The sequence below is a fragment of the Anoplophora glabripennis genome, unplaced genomic scaffold (genome assembly GCF_000390285.2).
Source record: "Anoplophora glabripennis isolate ALB-LARVAE unplaced genomic scaffold, Agla_2.0 scaffold10, whole genome shotgun sequence".
Classification (NCBI taxonomy): domain Eukaryota; kingdom Metazoa; phylum Arthropoda; class Insecta; order Coleoptera; family Cerambycidae; genus Anoplophora; species Anoplophora glabripennis.
The window spans coordinates 934887-955980 of NW_019416481.1; the positions used below are offsets into that span (position 1 = coordinate 934887).

The 21094-nt window shown below is 32.7% G+C and overlaps 1 protein-coding gene across 1 annotated transcript in view; it reads right to left on the reverse strand.

Moving 5' to 3' along the window:
* LOC108903470 overlaps positions 1-17710 on the reverse strand; it is a 21662-nt gene extending 3952 nt beyond the window's left edge. Inside the window, exons 1-4 of the mRNA XM_018705671.1 lie at positions 17390-17710; positions 8346-8452; positions 4667-4682; positions 951-1161 (exon numbers count right to left, since the gene is read on the reverse strand). Coding sequence (XP_018561187.1) covers positions 951-1161; positions 4667-4682; positions 8346-8452; positions 17390-17710 — 655 coding nt within the window. The remainder of the gene's footprint in view (positions 1-950; positions 1162-4666; positions 4683-8345; positions 8453-17389) is intronic.
* Positions 17711-21094: the final 3384 nt, after the last annotated feature.

Sequence of the window (21094 nt, forward strand, 5' to 3'; positions counted from 1 at the left end):
CAAGTCATATGAGGGATAATGAAGGGAGTAATAAATGTATTGTTGTCCTGCCGCCCAATGTGCGAAGGAGATGCCTTTGTTTTTCATTTTGTCCTTCATAAATATATAACTGTTAATCCATAATGCATAAAGAAATTATTCAATTTCCAAAACCCCCTATAAAATGTGTTGCACTGATTCCCTTGACTGGCAATGATTTATTACTTTGCATCGAATATGATCGTACTCTAAGCTGTCAGATTATAGTGACTAACCCTGTATATAGCATCAGTCGTCTTTCTTTTTGTGTGATAAGTGTAGTGATAAGTGTTACCGATAAGTAAGGGATAAGTGAAAATATAAATAGGCTTGTAACAATTGAACGTCCCTACTATGCACGCGCATGCTTAATAAATTATCCGAACACTATGCGAAATGAACATCACATTACAATTTTCATACAGAGAACACACAAAGTTATTTTATCAGAATAGAAGTAGTGAAAGTTGTGATTGATTTATTTGTTACTCTACTACCTACTACTTTGGACTACAGTTAATATTCGACCCACCCCCGTATTCTTGTTTACCACTGATTGTCTGATTAAAAGAATTTAATAAACTCTTGAAGCGTTTGAAGAATATAAATTCTTTCTCGCCATTCAAACGACTGAAGTTATTTATAAATCTGTATCTCCCCGAAGTAACTGATTTAAAAAAACTGGTGCTATGCTCCTTATTGTACTCTAGATTTTCTGCTAGTCGCGTCTGTTAGAAACAATAATAAAAATTTATGCAGACGTGTCGGAAGATTTTCAGCTCTTGTCGACAAGTCCTCGGTCGATATCGAAAAGATACACTCCTAATACGTCTCGCGGTCGCCGCGAGACATATCCTCGAAATCGACCGAAACAAGGACATTGTCCCCGTGGCCCACAGGATCCCGATCGTAACTCAATGAACCGTCCTTACATGGTCCTTGGCTGTAAGTGGAATACAGGCCGTAGTTGAGGTTGCTCGTAGCAATTTTCTTCAGTCCCTGGATGGATGTCATTAGCAGAGCCATTTTAGCCAGGAGCAGGGCCTTGCCGCCCAGGATGGCCAGGAACTGGAACCCCAGGGGGATCACGATCACGCCCGCTGCGATCATTGCGAACATGAGGAGCTGGGAGAACATGTTGTGCTTGTGGTGGTGGCGGCGTCGTCCTGGAAATAACATTTATTCGAGCCAGTTAATATTGATACACTTTGCTGTGCTATACGGAATGGATATTTTCAGTAAATATAGAAAAATTAATAAAGCCACTCAAAAATTACTCTTTTTAGTTTAAAAAATACATTTTCTTCTTGGAACCACCACTGTGGCCTGTGCAATCTGGGCCACCCTGTATACTCTATGACGCAGTGGGCCACCAGTAACGTCTCGGTGGCTAGGGACCAAACGACAAATGGTATAGAAGCCTGTTTAGATGGGTACGTGTAGGTTAATTCCAACTGCATTTCAAAAATATTTTGAAATTTACAGGGTGATCCGAATTTTATGCAGGAAACTTCTAAGGCAGATAGAACTCTTTAAAATAATATGTGTTTGCCTTATAAACATTGGTCTGGAACGGCACCGTTTTAGAGATACAGGGTGTTGAAGTTGTTAAAAAAAATTGATTTTTTGTTTATATCTCCGGAACCTATTAACCAATCTAAATAAAATTTGGTACAGATAATGTATGATAATAGGCCTTACATTCCCTAAAATATGAGCTTTAAAGATTCAACCAGTGGTGTACAACTGGAAAGGGGTCACACTTTTTTTACAAAAAAACTACGCCACTGCATTTTCTACAAGTTATTGTAACGGATTTATATTCTAATGCACAAAATACGTAAAAAAGGTAACTTGAATTTTTTCCCTAAGATTCGCCGTTTTCAAGTTATTCATACCAATACAATCCCCTCGTGCAGACATTTCTACCCATAATATTACAATAATATTTATGTTTATGGTATAAAGTAAGTGCAATTTGTAAGCACAACAACAAAATTCTTTCAACTTGTTTCCACACCACCTTAGTTCCTTACGCATTTTAATTTCCCCTGGAAGCCTAACCCACTATCTTTACAAATAAGGACAACTTAAATCAAAATAATAATAAATGTACATTTACCAAAGGCGAAGGGTAGTGAATTTTCACAACCTGCATATTTGGTCACAAGAAAATCCTCATGAAATTCGTACAAGATCTTTTCAACACGAATTTTCTGTGAACGTGTGGCTCGGAATAATTCGCAATAAAGTTTGTGGACCTTTCTAAACCCGTCTAAATTCCCAGTCATTTCTAAACTTTCTAGAAAACCATCTATTTGAATTATTAGAGGATGTTCCATTAAAGCTGGATACAATGGATGGTGCTCCTGCGCATTCTGGGAGAATAATATAAGAATGGCTTAATTAAAATTATTTGGGTCGATGGATAGGTAGAAGACTAAATGCCAATGTCAACCATAATTATGCAGAGGGTTCAGTGTCTTGGCCAGCCAGATTGACATATCTAAACCCCCTGGACTTCTATGTTTGGGGTTATCTGAAAAGTAAAGTTTATTCTACTCCAACAGATACAAGACCACAACTACTGCAACGAATAGAAGACGAGTGTAATACAATTGTTGTAAATACGTAACGTTAATTTTGTTTCTTGTTTAGTTGCTGCTGCTTGGTAAATATATTTTTATTATTATTTTGATTTAAATTGTTCTTATTTGTAAAGTATTAGGCCTCCAGGGAAAACTAAAACACGCCAGGAACACTACCTCACAGGTGGTGTAAATAATTTTGTTGATGTGCTTACAAATTGCACTTACTTTTAAGCATAAGCATAAATATTCTTGTAATATTATGGTTAGAAGTGTCAGCCACAAGGCAAGTATTGGTTTGAATAACTTGAGAACGGCGAATCTTAGGGAAAAAATTAAAGTTACCTTTTTTACGTATTTAGTGCATTAGAATATAAATACGTTACAATAACTTGTAAAAAATGCAGTGGCGTAGGTTTTTTTGTAAAAAAGGGGGTGACCCCTGTCCAGTTGTACACCACTGGTTGAACCTTTAAAGCTCATATTTCAGGGAATATAAGGCCTACTATCATACATTATATGTACCAAATTTTATTGAGATCGGTTAATAGATTCCGGAGATATAAACAAAAAATTAATTTTTTTTAACAACTTCAACACCCTGTATCTCTAAAACGGGGCTGTTCCAGACCAATGTTTATAAGGCAAACACACATTATTTTAAAGAGATCTATCTACCCTCCAAGTTTCCTGCATAAAATTCGGACCACCCTGTATATGGTGTCCAGAAAAATCGTAACATATCAGTTATGTATTTTTAAATAGTACACCCTGTATTTAACCGCAATTTTGGAAGATCCGTAAAAAAATTGATGAACTTTATTAAAGGTTCTGCATACCTAGAACTTATTGTTTGTGAGATATTTCAATTTTAGTGAAAATGCAGGCTTAGCATAGAAATTTAATATTAGCAATAAAAAAATAGTTTTAAATAAGCAGCTTTGGAGAGTGTATTTTAGATCCTTGAAGTTATAAATTATTATATTTGTCGTCACTTAATATTGTACAGGGTACAGGGTGTTCAAAAAACTACTGATTACTTTTCCCAATTTTAAGCAGCAATAACTTGGTTATTTTAAATGGGACGCCCAGTATATTTTTACTTTGGAAGTTAGGAAATTTAACTCTTTCAAACTGTGTATAGGTTCTCCATACCTATCTCTAACTGTATTGGAGATATTTGTGCCGTTTCGTATTTTATCGATTTTTTTTACATTTACATTTACATTTTTATTGATTCGTGTTATTACACAAACTGTTTACACACGTCAGAAAAGAAACATTGATATTTTCAAATTACAACATAGTTACAATTACAGAAACATACATAATCCTAGAATTAGTAAAGATATGAATACAGATTAAAATTTACATTGTAACAGAATAAATAAAATCAGATAAAGCAATATTAAAAACAAATACAATAGCTCGAAACTCACAAATTATTAAAGTCACTGTCAAAAAAACTGCTCTATATTATAATATGCATTGCTCAAAAGAAATTTTTTTATTCTATTTTTAAATTGATTAGGATTGAGATTCCTTATGTGGATTGGTACGTGATTTAATTGTAAAAACGTATTCCTATATAACCCGTACCATTTCTAGTCTTACTTAGTCTTAAATAGTTAGTAGTTAAATTATTTTAGATGTATCCACGTGTCTTCATCGAGGTCTGGGTTCTTCTTGACGACGTCTCTTTAAATATAAGGAGAAAAATTAGGATGCAGTTAAATTGAGCACCTTCAAATTTTTCATATTAAATGAGAAATTATTTAAATCAAAAATTTAGTAATAAATGGATAAGTAAGAATGGTCATGTCAGTGGCCACCTAGGTATCCAGACCTCACCGTAATGGACTTCTTTGTTTCGGACTATATAGAAAATCTTGTACACAATGTTCCACCTACTACTTGCGATGATATCAAGGAAAGGATTAGAGATGCACTTACCACAATCACCCCAGATATTCTAAGGAATGTGAGAATATCATTTGAAGATAGAATAAGATGCTGTGCCTATTCAAGAGAGTGGTTATCAATTCGACCATCAATTAAACTTTTTCTTTGTTTCTTCTAAAAGTAAAATTTCCTTTAATAAATATTTTTCATGCTGTTCCTAATTAATTTAATTCAGTTACGTACAACAAACATATTTATACAAAATTAATAATTTTTTATAATTATTCTGCTTATAAAATAATATTTTTTGTTAGAAAACTTTCTTGAATGATGATTCATGATTGACACTTTACCAATTCAGAAGACCTCGATAAAGCTTGATACATCTTACACATAAATTCGATAAAAAAACGAAACGGCACAAATATCTCTAATACCTTTAGAAATAGGTATAGGGAACTTGTACACAATTTGAAAGACTTTTAAATTTTTTAACTTGCAACGTAAAAATATACTGGGTGTCCAATTCAAAATAACCAAGTTATTGCTGTTTAAAAGTGAGAAAAGTATTCAGCAGTTTTTTGAACACCCTGTACAATACTAAGTGACGACAAATATAATAATTTATAACTTCAAGGATTTAAAATACACTGCAAAGCCGCTTCCTTAAAATTATTTTTTTATTGCTAATATTAAATTTCTACGCTAAGCCTGTATTTTCAATAAAATTGAAATATCTCACAAATAATAAGTCCTAGGTATACAGAACCTTTAATAAAATTAGTATTTTTTTACGATACTTTAAAAAACACAGTACGCTTTTCCTGGACACCCTGTATATTTCAAAATATTTTTAAAATGTAGCCTTAATCAACCTACACGTACCCACATAAACAGGTTTCTATAACATTTGCCGTTTGGTCCCTAGCCACTGTGGCGTTACTGATGGTCCACCCTGTAGAGGTGGTACATTTATAAAAACATTCGCCGATTTGTTCCAAATATATATGAAAATAAACCAATGACTTTTTCTTGAAAAGATTCTTGATCCAAATATATCGTTATGTAACGAAAATATAAATGCAAAAAAATTATTTAAGTTTAATCTAGCGTAAGTAGATATTCATAAAATCTTGACGAATTTAACACAATCATCTCCTGATGCCGATACCTTAGCTATAAACTAAATCAAATTATGTTTTCCCCATTTATATTTATTACATAATTAACAGTGAGTTTATGAATTTCAAAAAATTATAGTCTGCTCCAAATATTTGTCAAGCGTAAACAAATGCCGTATCGTGTGGAAGGTGCATATCGATACAACTTCGCCAGAACTATATCAGCAAAATGCAACGACCACAGTAGCTTACAAAACATTTTAAAAAGTTGGCCTTAGAATCAAGAGAAAATTCAACAATTCAATAATATACTATATATATTCTATTTGGAAGAAGTGAGTTAAAGTAAAAGTTAAAATAAATGAGTCAATAGAACATAATTTTTAAAGTAGAAATGTGTGATGCAATTTTGGACATATTTTCATATATGCCAATCAACAGAGCATTAAATCAGTAATATTGTGACAAAACTACTAGTAGCAAATGGACTGTGCCATCATATAAAAGAAAGTCATTAATTAATTTTTTATAAACATTTTTATGCAACGTATTTTTTTAGTCTTTTGCTTATAAAACCTAAACTAACGAAACAATCTGAATGCTATACAGAGACAATTTATAGAGAATCGAAATATGAATAAAACGAGGGGTCTATCGATCCGATCGGATAATTAGAAACGAAGAAAACCCAGAAAAAAAATTTGAAAATTTAGCGTTTTTTTTTAAATTCATTACTCCGCCATTTTTTGTTGTAAAGCTGACCTTGTGCACAAAAGTAGTGAATTATATGTACCTTGAGTGTGCACAAAGCAGACGCTGTCGGACCATTAGCTTTGGCACAATTGCTACCTGAATTTTTTGGTGCACTATTTTGAAAAATTTCTGGATGCGTTGGAGATGGTCCGATTTTAATTTGTCAGGCGGATTTTAAAAGTAAAAGTATACAAAACGTATATTCTAATTTTCCGATAAAATGGTGTGAAATAGGTGAAAAATTCCAACAAACATGCTCAAAAACGGCCAAAAGCGCGTACATGGTCGAGTAGTGGGGAAAGATTGGGAAATTAGGAGCAGTGGACATTGTATATAATATACCCCTTTATAGTCAAAATCGTACTATAAACTATCAATAATGAAACCATGTGCGTTTGAAAAATATTTCAGATAAAGTATTTTTTTCAACAAAACTGTAGTTATTTTTCTATAAACCACTAAACTTCTGTTTGTATATTCTTGAAACATATATAATATAAGATTTAAAAATGTTTTAGTTTCGCTTATCTCTAGCAATATAGTCATGGTGAATTCAACATTGCACCTCATATCGCATCCATCTTCAAACGTGCACAACCATATTAATCTTAAAACTCACTTAACGTCTTAAAATGTCGGAGAGGAGATATAGAATCGCTGTCGGTAGACGTTGCTCATTCATACATCAAAGCTAAGCAGTAATAAGAGAGGAAAGAAGATTAAAAGGAAGATATGTTTTTCAGTGCTTGTGAAAAGATGTTGTCATCATAGGAACAAATTATATGACAAACACAAAGGGAGAAACCCTAGTATAAGATTAGTTTTATACAGGGTGAGACTAAGTAAATGCTTTCATTTAAAAAATCTCTACGCCCCCTTTCTGCAGACGTATGACTTTTCAAATTGGGAGAGGAAATTTTGGGTTTTAACATTTTGATAGTAAGAAAAGTGAACAAAATTTAATTTTCGTAACTTTCTCCATATTTAAAGAAAAAAATAAAAACTACAATCTTTTCTCCCTGTTTGAAGAGACATACATTCAAGGAAGGCGGCGGAGATACTTTGTAAGCATAAATAAATTGAAATAATATACATATAGTGTATTTCCATGACTGCATAATGTTAAAGATTTAAAAAAAATTAAACGAAACTGCATCCAATTTTAAAGGCAATACAAAAAAACTGTATTATTTAATTCATCAACATGTCTAAAACAGTGAATACATTATTTTCACTCGAACTTATCGGGAAAGATAAATCTACTTGTTGCCAAACAAAACCTAGACCCTCCGTCGTTCTCATTTCCCTTAATATCCCTCCCACGGACCCTTCAGCGCCCACACTGAGGGAAACCAGTACTTGACCTAAACGAATTCATAGCTGGCGACCGCTGTTTTGAATGGTAATAATAAAGTACGTCTTGAATAATAAACAAGGGGAACTCCATCTTCACAAATTAAAAATAAATGTCTGGAAACAACTGCTGCAGATGTGCTACGCGTTGGAAATTGTAAGAGATGTATTCGAAGTTTGTTCAGTTTTACAAGATAATAATGACCATTGTACCCGGTGGTCCAGAAAATTAACACCTTTTTGTAGACGCATAGTCAGAATTTTTTTCGCAATTTCAAATGTTTTGGAAAGGCTACTATCGAAATATTTCCTTGCAAAACTTTTCCTGTTATGGATTGTAGCCAGATATTTCCGTTTGAAAAAAAAGTTGCTAGCGGAGGACCTGAAGCTTAATATGTTTCAATCTGAGAATCGAAATAAGAAAGCAATAATCTCAGTAATGTTGAAGAACTGTCGAAACAAAGAAACCGTTCAGCCTTATAGGTATGATATTAAAGACAACATATTAACTGCTTTAGACTGACACGAACGCTATTGTCCTCTGTCAGGAATTTAAACGCGAAATCCCTTCTTATAGGAGTAACACAATTTTACGGTCTTTGATCAATACGTACCTTCGAACTGAAGTCCGTGGAGTTCATTTAAGTGTATTTTAAGAACGTGCGTTGTAAAAAGTTGCGTCAGTCTCTTGGCGACTTGAGATTTCCAATCCACTTCCTCTTCCTCGAATCTGGATGTAGTTTTTGATAGCTGCAGACCCCTATTAAGAAACAAAGCGATTATAATTGTTTTTTTCTGCTCCCACTATAGCAAGTAGACTATTAATACATCGTTTTTAAGGAGGTAAGTAGATTTTACCGTAGAAGTGGGAGTTGCTAAGGACAACGGGAGGTAAATGAGGTAACTTACCTCCTTAGGGAAAAAAGCGATTTCGAGTTATAAATGCATATTTTATGAACAAATAAATAGAAATATTTGATGAACATAACATTTTATTAATTATTATAAATGAATATTTATAGTAATTGTACAGTTATTACATTTAGTAACATTTATAAAATCTGGATAATTATTCCCCTCGCGTTTATTAATTGTCACATTTTTCTCAAAATGATTTGACTAAAACAGCATGATGCACAGTAGGACCAATTGCCAAAAACCTGGCCAAAAATCAATAAATTGAGTAAAAAATATGAAATTTGGTATTCGGGGACTTTTGGGTTCGCTGAATTCAAATCGGTTGTCAGAAATTAAAAATTCAAAATGGCAGTTCTAATATGGCGACCTTGATTACCCTATCACCTGACCAAAAGTAAAAAAATTAAGAAAATAATCTGAAATTCGGTTTTTGGTGTTGCTGAGTTCTAATCCGTTGTCAGAAATCAAAAATTCAAAATGGCGGATCCAATATGGCCAGCTTGTATACCAAAAAACGTTAAAAATTCATGAAATTTACATTTAAACATAATTTTATTTTTGGGGTGTTTTTACATAAATATACTTAAGTAAATACATAAAAATTGAACATTTAACAAATATTTGATAGCATATAAATTACAATAAAAAATTATCGTCTTCGTCGGAGTCACAAACATCTGTACTTGACTCAGAGGCAGATGTACATTCTACATCTTCTTCACCTTCTTCTTCATTATTTATAGATGCAGATGGAGGTGATAATAAATTTAGGACTTCTATCGACAACGATTTTAGTGGTTTAGTGGGCAACTTTCGGCAACTAGAAACATAGGGATCAGATGAAATAAAAAATCTGTATAACACATCTTCCATAGTTTTTTTGGCGACAATTTTTTCTTGCATATCGAAGTCGATAATCAGTATACATAATTTACATATATTTATTTCTTTCTCTACGTTTTTAATAGCTTGTTTTGATTGATTTTCAATAACCCTTTCAAAAAACATACTATATTTATTATAAATAATCGCATAAAAAAGGCGCAAAAATGCGCAGCTGAATTTTGTTGTATTTTATAGACATGACTTTTAACTACAATTTCCAATAGGTTACATGACCGAATATGACAGAATATATAAACTTTTTTTATTAAATAACGCCATTTTTTAAAATTTTTTATATGTAAATAACGCATTAAGATATTTATCTCTAACAATATTTTAGACAAATTACTAGTATTAAGACATTTTTTTCTATAATTTACCTACCTTGAGAAGTCTCTTCCATTTTATTTGATAGCAGTATATTTATTTTTTTGAATCACACGTGCTGTCGTAAGTAAGCGCCGGTTTGTCGTTTCTCTTGTAACTGCGTGCTACACAGACGAAGGTCATGTTCCGACTGATATTTAAAAGAATATTTGGGGGGAAATGCTTTTACTATGAGAGGTTTCTACCTTCCGGGGAATCAATGTTGCCAACCCAATGAGTTAAAGACCCTAATTAGAAGCTTTATTTTTTTACTTTTGGCCAGGTTTTTGACAATTGGTTCCACTGTGTGATGCGACGCACTACTAGAATGTGGAGTTGAAGTGTCTTTGTAAAGAATCCTGTTGGCTATTTCATTTTTGTTACTTAAACTGTCAACAACTTTCTGCAATTGTGGCTGATTTTCACCCACCATGTCTCTTGATTGCTAATACATCAACTCCTGTATTAGCCAGTAACGTTTGCGATGTTCTTCGGAATGAATGGCCTGTATATGTTTCAGGATGTTCTAGTTTCTAAAACTTCAATCTTATTAGGAATCATAGAAAGAGTATGCTTGCCGACTGGTTGGTTGTAACATCTACCTGATTAATGGCGCATAAAAAAGCGTGAAATTTCAGTTTTAATTTCCAATCTAATCTTGATAATATATTTCTTGAGAATTTCTAGGTGAGAAACAGAACCCAGACGAGATGTAATTGTAAACGTACATGACATACCATTTTTTAGAAACTAGAATTGTAACTACAATAAGGTCATCGAAATTTTTGAAATTGACGTTGTCCAAAGTAAGTTTGCATAACTCATCAGAACGACATGCTCCTGCAATGCCTAAGACCGTCACTACCTTCATTAGCAAAAATGTGTTATCGGGTGTCTGAACGAGAAAATCGTTGACTTGTGCTCTTGTAAAAACATTTGACTTTTTAGATGTATAGCCGTTATTCTTACGTTTCAAAAATGCTCTCAGCTTGGGGTATCTTTAAAATTATTGACTTCTCCATGAAATATCTTAGCAGTGACATTTCAGAAACACAGTATTTTTGTTCTGGAACCATTCTTTGAAATTTCTACCTAGTAAACTGGTTAACTAAAATTCTTAGTATAAACTAATCTCCTTCAGTTTCTGTACCTGTTTAGGAAACACGCAATATACTCTACTGTGATAGATTCTTGAGAAGGTTTAGTAGATACTAATAAAAATTTAAATTTTTCTAAACCTTCGCAATTTTATTTTTTATAGATATTTAATTTATCCAAAGGTTTTTTTTGTTCCTTGTTATGAACCGTTTTATGTCTTGAAGTATAAGAAGACCGCCAGTTTCCATGATAAATCACTCAAAAGAAACTAACAAAGTCATAAAATGAAGTAGCAATTGCTTGGAGTAAAATTGCTCCAGTTTTTTTCTTATTTTCCGTCAGACAGAAAACAAAATCGATTTATAACCCATAATATGAAACCGATTCATTATAATAAGTCGTAAAATTATTAATTGCTAATAAAAGCGAGCAATAAAGTCAGGCCGGCAGTAAAAAGGGCAAGTACAATTAAATTATTGAAAATATGTGTCGTTTTAGTGTATTTTCTATTAAATGCATTCGTTAATGATCGCGAAGGTTTTATTGATTAATAATAATGTTTTATGAACTTATAAATTCACCCTAGTAGATTTAATATATTTATTGACCTTTTTGCTGGCACATACGTCTGAAGTGTAGAGTAATACAGATTTTGTAATAGTTCAATGTATTTGAATTTTGAAAATTTGGGCAAAAAAAAATTAAAAAAGCTCTGCTTAAATTCAAAAAGATGTGTATTTTACAATAATAAAGCGATACAATTTATAGGGGACATAACTAAAATTCTAAGCCTACCTGTCATAATTTCAAAATGACTTAATTTCATACAGGGCGGTAAAAATTTAATGCCGAATTTAGTCAACTTTAAACCATCTTAACTTATTTTTTTTAAATGGAACACTGTATATTTTTGCGTTACCTGATGAACAATTTTGTTCTCTTTCAAATGGGGAGAAGATACGAAGAAGAGGAGAAGGTCTGAATATGGGCCCTATTTTGTTTTTTATAGATTATTAACAAATTTTTTGACAAATACACCTAAAAATTGGGACACTCTTAGACTAAGAACTCGTCTACAATAATGAGCGCGGCAAAGTTCCGGAAAGATAAAAAATACTGAGATATCAGTTAAAATATGAAAATTTAACAATATTTTGTATTAGGGTAGAGTGTATGAAATATGGGCCCCTATAAAAAATGATGCATAAGTTTACGTTTAACAAAGGAAATTTTATTTTCTAGTAAAAAACTTCATATATGATTATACAAGAGTACTGGCAACAACAGAAATTGGAAAGAACACAAGTTTTCAAAATTTTGTAAAACTTTTTTGCGTCTTCTTTTTTACAATTTTACTTTGAATATTTCAAATGTCGACTAAAAATATTTTTTTGAAATTTAAAAAAGTTGAATAATTTGATTTTTCTTGTTTTGATTTTTTTTTTGATATTTGATGAGTATTTAACCCGAGATTTGAGAAAAATAACGCAAAAAAAATATTTCATCTTAATAATTAATTGATGTTTAAGAAGCAATAAACCTGCTCCTTTAATTTTTTATAAAACTGTTACAATTCCGGGAAATTAAAACGGTTCGACAGATCGATTTCAAAATTTACAGGACTCATGGGCCCGTATTGGGCTAAATAAACCTACAAACATTGATACTTTTCGCAGTATTTGCAAAGTAGTCGTTGATTCTCCAAAACAGCCGAAAAATTCATTTTTTACTAAAAAAGTTTTCTGAAACATACCACAAGGCCCTTGAAGAGAATTGATTCAGATTTCTGAAACCCACCTTCTATTCGCTGTACGATCATTAGTTCATGACAGATGATAAAAAAAGGCCACTTTTCACTCAATAGGCGATATCTAATTGAGAAATAAGAGTACTGAAATTAAAAAAAAAAAAACAAATTGAAGCTGATGAATCAGGCTGAATGACCCTGGCATTGATTAAGCCAGAAAAAGAATTTCTGAGCACGTGCGCAGTTTTGAAAAAAAAAATTGTAAAAATATTTGCCTTGCATTATTTCTTTTGATTGTGTTGAGATGCTAAAATCCTCAAGCTTCATTTTAATAAAAATTTAATAAAAATAACATTTAGAAGTTATTTTAATAAACTAATTCATCTCCGTTTTTAGAGGAAAATACCTACGTTGAATATATTCAGGATGACGAAGAACACGTTGCTCTGAAATCAGATGATTCAGAAGCATCAGATATGCACTCAGATGACTCAGAATATCTTCTTTGAAGTGAATTTAGTTAGTCCAACACTGCATAGGAACCAAGAAATGTCGGCGTTAATAATCGGAACAAGGTGTTAAAAAGTTAACTGGTCTACATGTGTATTATTACTTTCTTGTATTGTTTTCATTGTCCCATAATACACAATATGTACAAAGTGTCATTGTGTATTGGGAAAAACAGAATGAAAAGCACGCCAGGTGTCATAAATCATCGCTTAAATAGCCCACCAAAGAATTCAGCAGCCTATAAAAACATTTTGATACAAAAAGGCAATTTCCTGTATATTGATTGATTTGTTTTTACTAGTCCCAACAATAGACGACAAAATACATTATTTTAACGAAAGCATTTACATATTTGTATAACAAATGCAGTTTTCGACAAAGCGCGTCATCGCCTTTCTTTGAAATACAAAACGAAAAATCCTCACGCCGCTCTCTCGCTGCTATTTTATCTTTTAAAGTGAGAAAAATAACTAAACCTCCTGCGTCAACTAACACCTGTAATCTAGACCCTCTTACAAAGCAAACACGTCTTCGTTTGCTTATATTAAGGCATTCCCCGTTGAGATATAGCAAAGGATGTTATGAAAAAATGACGTGTGGGAGCAAGAGGGCTGGAGCGGAGAAGACAAGTTCAAATTTATCACTAGCACGGAGATTATGTGGGTGGTAGCTTAGTGCCCTAAGATTTCTCTTTTAATAAAAATCAATTTCAATTTAGGATATAGATTTATTAAGCTTAAACCGCCTTAACACACACGAGATTAATACTGATAAGTGGGGGAGGGCGGCGAGATATTTGTCATAATTCACTAGTTGGGGGAAGAAAACCGAGAAAGCTTTCTATGAAGTCCATATATTCATTTATTTGTTCCAAAGGCTTGGTAGACCAGGCGGGATGTTTCAAAACACCCATGTAGGTATGGATGTTTTATATAGTATCGCAAATTTTTTGTTTAATGGCTCTAAAATGATGTAACAAAACATAATTTCACTATGCGCGCGCTTTAAAACGTGTGCTAAACTTATTATTAAACAAATAGTGAAAAAATTGGAAAAAAATCCAATATTATTCTCTATTTTTCAACACGGTTCAAAAACTATTTATTTTAGAGAAAAATTGAAGAGGAAAAAAAGATTCGTAATTAAATTTTACACCTATTTTCAAATAAAAAATACAACATAATTATTGCAAATGTAGCAAAAACAACAAGAAAAAGTTAAAAAAAATTATAATATTTTTGCGACTTTTTAATAAAATACTTAGGTATAGGTAGGATCTTCATACTTGGCCAAAAAAATATTTTTGATATAATAAAACATCTCGCCAATTTTCATTAAAATTGGTCCGATAGTTTTCGAGTAATAATTTTGCAATCCGGATTTAAAAAAAAAATGACTGAGCCTATATTAAGACTTCTAGATATTTGAATATTTTATCACAAAAAAAGGGCACTCAAACTTTAAAATGCGACCAGAAAACTTGAAATCCGTTAATTAGGACAGCCGTGGTAATTGTTTAAAGATATGCATAATTTTTGCGCTTATAAACAAATAGAATAACTTTATAAATTCAATATATATATTTTTTAATTATGCTTTTAAAGTACTCGGAAAGACGCCTCTTTAAAAAAAAACCTGGTGATTCGTTAATTGGTTCCACAGTTATAATCGATCAAAGTTGACCGGCATTTGTGGCGTAACTACGAGATCTGGAAGACTGTTTAAAAAAAATTTGCAAAACTTGCGCCCTTGTGCAACCCATATAAAATGTCGATTAAAACTATTGGACCGAGCATGAAATTCACGAAAACTGTATGGGATGTAGTGGTGGGGGGTCGAGAGCTCCCCTATTCCGGCCGACTCGAAATTGAAATCGCGCGTTCAAAATAAAATAGCGGGGGGCTTAAAAATTTTCATTATCTCGGCTTCTAGTGGTCCGATTTTGATGTTTTTTTCTAATCGATGTCTCGCGAACTGAAAAGTCCAAACATCGCATTTTAAAATGCGAATTATTGTTACGTTAATAGGTCGATAAATTAACAATAATTCGCATTTGAAAATTATAAGTAGAGGTGAAAAATCCAGGGGTGTATTGTATGACCAAAAATAAGGGTATATATAACACCCTATATAATAGTACAAATAGGTTACCAATGTTACCATTGTATTATCTTCACTTTTTGTTTATTTACACTTACTTGTATTCCAAACCGATTTACTTGATCAAGTGCATTTTTACATAGTACTTAAATTACTTAAATATCATCTTATTTAATATTGTGTATGGACAATTAAGTTATATTTTTGAATAAGATTAAGTTTTAGTAATGGCTTATGCATATTCAAATGCTGAAATGGCCAAATAATGTTTTTGGAGTCTTTTGGAGTCGGGCTTATTTCAGAAAGTAGGCCAGGAAAATAAGCTGGGAAATGCCCATTTCGCCACTTTTTGTTTCGGCAAGCTGAATTTATCACTATAGATGCTAAATATTATGTACAATAACATCGCGAAATCTGGAATCAGTAAGTTGAATAGTTTACAAGTTATCTTTTCTTTTTTTAATTTGGAACTGAATTTTTTTTTATTGTTTAGCCTTAGTTGCAAAATGAAATATACGACGCACGCGCTTGATATAATTATAAATTATTGTTTTTAAACTAATTTGGCTGTCCTAAGGCCCCACCTTTATAAAACAAAAAACCCTTATTTTTGGCCACAGAATACGCCCCTGGATTTTTGACCTCTACTTAAAAAACACCCTGTATAACAAATTAGTTATAAGGTCAATTTCCGGTAATACCCTGTATAATTCTAAGTCAGTGTCCATAAAGCCGGAAGTTGTAAATGAATTGGGAAAACTTTGCGCTCTGCTTTAGTTGCACTCATCGTGAGATAAAAAGGGGAGAAAGTTCTAAGAACGTCAGTAATTTTTAAAATGCCGAATCATGAAACTTTAACCGGAACTTAATATCAAGGAAATCTTAAAACATTGACTCAAATGTTCCGATACACGACAAACTTCCATTAAAACTTTCAAAAAGTACTTTGTGCATCGATCGTCCGGCCAACTGGAGACTTTAAACTCAATTTTCCGTATCTTGTATTAAGTGTAAGTTGTTACGTTATAAGCGCTCTTCCCCGGTCTTATGCCCCTCAGTTTTATTTAATAAATGTTGCGGAAATCTCTGCTCAATAGGATCTTTTGTGTCGATCAGCGAATATATCCGCCAGTAAACCACAATCTCCTGGGCGTTTGGAGATTACGCGGAAAACTTGAGAGACAACGGACAAATCTTGTATTAATTTATCATGGATATGAAGTGTCTGGAAGATGACGCTTCAGGCTGAGCTTCGAAGACAGTACAGCTATCGGATCGTTCCTCGGAAAATAGAGACGATATAATGAGAAAAATTTGTCATTGTTCAACGACAATTATTGCAAATGCTTGGCTTAATTCAGAATTGAACCCTATCAGAAAGAAGGTATGTAGTAGGATATGGAGAAACCAACATATGGTAATATTAGATTTGACTTTGCGTCAAGTTATAAGGCTAACCCAAGGTCAACTATTTTTTATGCCAGCGATCGATAGACCACCTAATTTTTATCAGCTATCAAGAGCTATCATTTAAAAAATGTAATATTTGGCGCATTCCGTTTTACGCTTTGATCAGCACAAGAAAATAGCCACGATGGATGGATCTTAACATCTTCAGGACTGATTTTTCGTCTCGTTTTTAAAAAAAAATACTTTATTTAAAAAGCATTCATTGTTATTTATTTGAATTAATAATGGAATATATATTTTTAAAAAGGATATATGTAATAATCCAACACTGGTCGGGGCATGTAGTCCGTGGAGCAGTTGTTTTCCAAAATATCATCAGTTACGAATCTTGTCTATGACGTTAGATATGTTTTGCTAACCTTAGGTTTTTGATATAAAAGAACACTGTTTGATTTCATTTTATAGGATTTTTAGGAAAAAATTTTGAATTTAAATTAATTTAATTCATATCTTTAAAATAAAGTAAATGCAACTTATAGGTACTGTTAAACAATCGACAAAGTCATTGAAATTTCAATGCAATCTTACTCTAGCACTTCTACCAGTCCTTTTGTATGCACATACCTCCTGTCCCGAGTGCCGTTTTCCCTCTGATACCTGACCAGAGCTACCCCACCGACCAATTCGATAACGTCTCGTTCCAGCACCCTATCGAATGCCTGCAGGGTCTTACGCTTGAGACAGTCCTGCAAGATAATCAGGAATTGCTCCTGAGAGTTTGCAGTACTAAGACGCGAGCAGTTGTGTAATAACAATCGGGTTATTTTTCTCGCTTCGGTCCATACGCTGCTCGTCTTATTGCACGCCGCTTTAAACTTGTCCGGATTGGGTAACAGGAACAGAAGAATGACAGCGATGCAGAAGGACTTGCAGAAGGACATCCTAGGAGAAAAGGGTGTAATTCAATACGGAACGCTGCAGAAATGGGAAAAAGAAGTCAGGGAAGGAAATATTTTTTAATCTTGTTTAAAGTATTTAAGTATTTAAACGAATTCAAGAAATTAGTTTCCAAAAATTCTTATCGAATGAAGTCAAACAATTGGATTATGCCACAGCAATAATAAATAAATTATCCAAAATAAAAATTAACAATATGTCTAAATGTAATAAAAATATAAAAACACGTACCTAATATATTGAAAATTGTTAAACAATGTAATAATTCAAAGAAATATCTTGTATTCTTACTGTTCTATCATCACTCTTGACAAAGACTAATCGCGTAATTAAAAACCAGCTTCAAAGAGATGCGCCATTTTCAAAAGAAAACTTGGAAATAAGGCTATTAACTGTACTCTCGAAAAACAGCACAGCAATCACTACAACAATGTATTACAAACTGACTTTCGAATACAGTCCGGCTTCATAAGAAACCTACAAGTTCGTAAAATGTGTTACAAAATTTTTTTAAGTATTCGCCGCGATAAAATATACATGTATTTCAGCAGTTCCAAAATAGTTTTAAACACATTTATAATTAGCTTTTTTCTCTATGACCTTAAACTTCCGATACAGTTTGTGACATCAGTTAACTCAGTTTTTGCTCCTTTTTCACCCCTTTAAATTTATGACATAAGTTCATTAACACCCTGTGTAATAATATATTTTGCATAATTATATTTTTGGTGTTGAGGAACATTGTTGGATTTTTTTTAATTTGATTGAATTGGCTTAATATTTTTAAAATAGAGTGAACATAGAAGAGTTAATAATAAATTATATTTTTTTAAAGGGAAGGAAAGAATTGGACATGGAAAAAATTTTACCAAAAAAATTGTTATTACTTACGTCAGTGGTAAATAGTCACAAAACACATTGACACATAAAATTCAAACAGTACAAAGAGAAACAAACGAATATCCTTCGAATAGTCCTTTGCAAATTGCATACAACATTCATGTCCGTGAACTGTTCCGCAAAAAGAATTATAAATGCATACTGCAACTGGAGTAAATATTGGAAGGAGTTTATTATATAGTTTTCGTGACGACGTATGTAAGGGGTGTGTGTACAAAATCATGTGGTGCATGAAAAGTACTAAAAGTCGTTCTTTTGGAACGCATGCCACAAGACAACTGGTTGGATAGGTCGTGATACTTTGTCATATAAATAATATTTATAAATATATTTGAGATAAGTCGGTAGATTTCAATTTTTCTTATTCTAAGGATTATTTAAACATTGTAATATATGTACTGCAGACAAAATATAAAAAATAGAAATGTAAATACTAAACCATCTACTCAAAATATATCTGGAAGATATTGATTAGAGTTAAAGCATCTTGGTAGATTTAAGAGAAGAGAGAATAATGGTTAAAAAACAAGCAGAAGGTGCTGAAAAGGTCCACAGTGAATTAATATTTCAAGAACTGATTTTTATTTATTTAGAGCTAGATGTTGAGAGGATATTTTTGAATTGTATAGCTATGAAAAAGTAGTACATTTTGGAAATAAGTACAACCATGGGCGTCCGCTGAAAACTTATTGAGGGGGGTGGGGTCAAGGATAAGATAAGGTCAGTGGTAACTATACAAAAATTACAAAAACTAACTAGATACGTCCATGATTACAACAAAAAATACATAAAATATAAACATTTATAATAGATTCTGAACATTACTATATTTTTTTATTAAAATTTATCATAATTATTCTGGCGTGATAAACATAAAAGTTTGTTCATTTCATTAATTTTCACAATCGTATCATCACCTATTAATAATAAATCTTTCTGTGGTATTTGTAAAACTGTCGCAAACTCTTTTTCTGTATTAAAATTTTCCGTGTTCCCTTTTACAACTACTCTGCGGACAAATGCCCTGATCAGCTCTGATTTATGCAAGCAGTATCTGGTAAACATCTAGGATCATTCATCAGCGAACTCACCAGACATTTACTGACGAATAATCCCTATTCACTCCATGTCTGTAGTTAATTTACCAGAAACAGCTGGTAACCGGTATATGTTTGGTGGTTCTACTAACGAATGATCTTTTGAATGATTTTCTATTTTGTCAGACTTTTCACGATTAATGGAATTTGTATATACTGTGACTTTCTGAAGACGATCGAATTCACAGACGAATGTAGTTTTTCTCGGGACAAGATTATTAATTTTCATAATTACCACATATGGGCTGATGAAAACCCTCACGCTATTGTCGAAACTAACCATCAAGAACAGTTTTCTCTTAACGTGTGGGTCGGAGTTATTGGGGATTATTTAATTGGGCCTCATTTTCTACCTCCTCGATTAAATGGTGAGGCATACGTTCAATTTTTAAGAAAAGTGCATCCCCCCGTACTGCTGGAGGAAGTTCCTTTGGGCGTCAGAAGGGATATGGTTTTTATGCATGATGGGGCTCCCGCCCATTTTAGTCAAGTAGCACGTCAGCATTTAACTGAAACATATGCAAATCAGTGGATAGGTCGAGGAGGACCACAGAATTGGCCCGCTCGATCCCCGGATCTCAATCCTCTGGATTTGTCTACTTGGGGCCATTTGCAGCATTTGGTTTATCGTACTCCTGTTCGCGATGTAGAGGACTTAAGAAACCGCATTATCGATGCGTGCAGGGTAATTAGAGAGACTCCAGGAATATTTGAGCGAATACGTGGCTCAATGCGCCGACGTCTAGACGCATGCGTAATGTCTGAAGGTAGACATATTGAACATTTACTATGATTTCTACATGTTGTATGTTTTGTTATTATTAAATTAGTTTTGATTATTCCCCTTTAATCATTTAATGCAGGTAGTAACTACAAAATAACAGTAAATCCAGTCCGCATTTATGACGATGTATCTCTGTAGTTGTTCGTAAAATAATTTTTTACTGCGAACTGGTTTAATTTGGGCAAAAAATTCAAGAGACATTTTTTTTTAGAATGAAACAGGCTATCGGAAATAAATTTTTAAATGGTAAACAAATAATAAGACAAAAAGTTACATTGGAAATAAATTTTAGGGGTTGCGTTTTCCACCCCTTACAACTATGGGGTAAACCAAATAAATTACTGGCTAAGTGTCTTTTTGGTAGTATGTTTTACACTTATTTAGTTACACCCTGTATATTGTTTATAATATCTTTAGCATCTCTTTAAATAGATCTTCTATCCTTGTTTCTTATCTATTACCCATCGAAAACATTTTACTTCTAAGTTGGTTCTTAGAAAGAGAATGTTGTCTCTCTCTGAACAATAATTCACTTGCTTATCCCTTCTTTCCAAAATTTATCGTTTTCTAAGACCAAATTGTTAAGA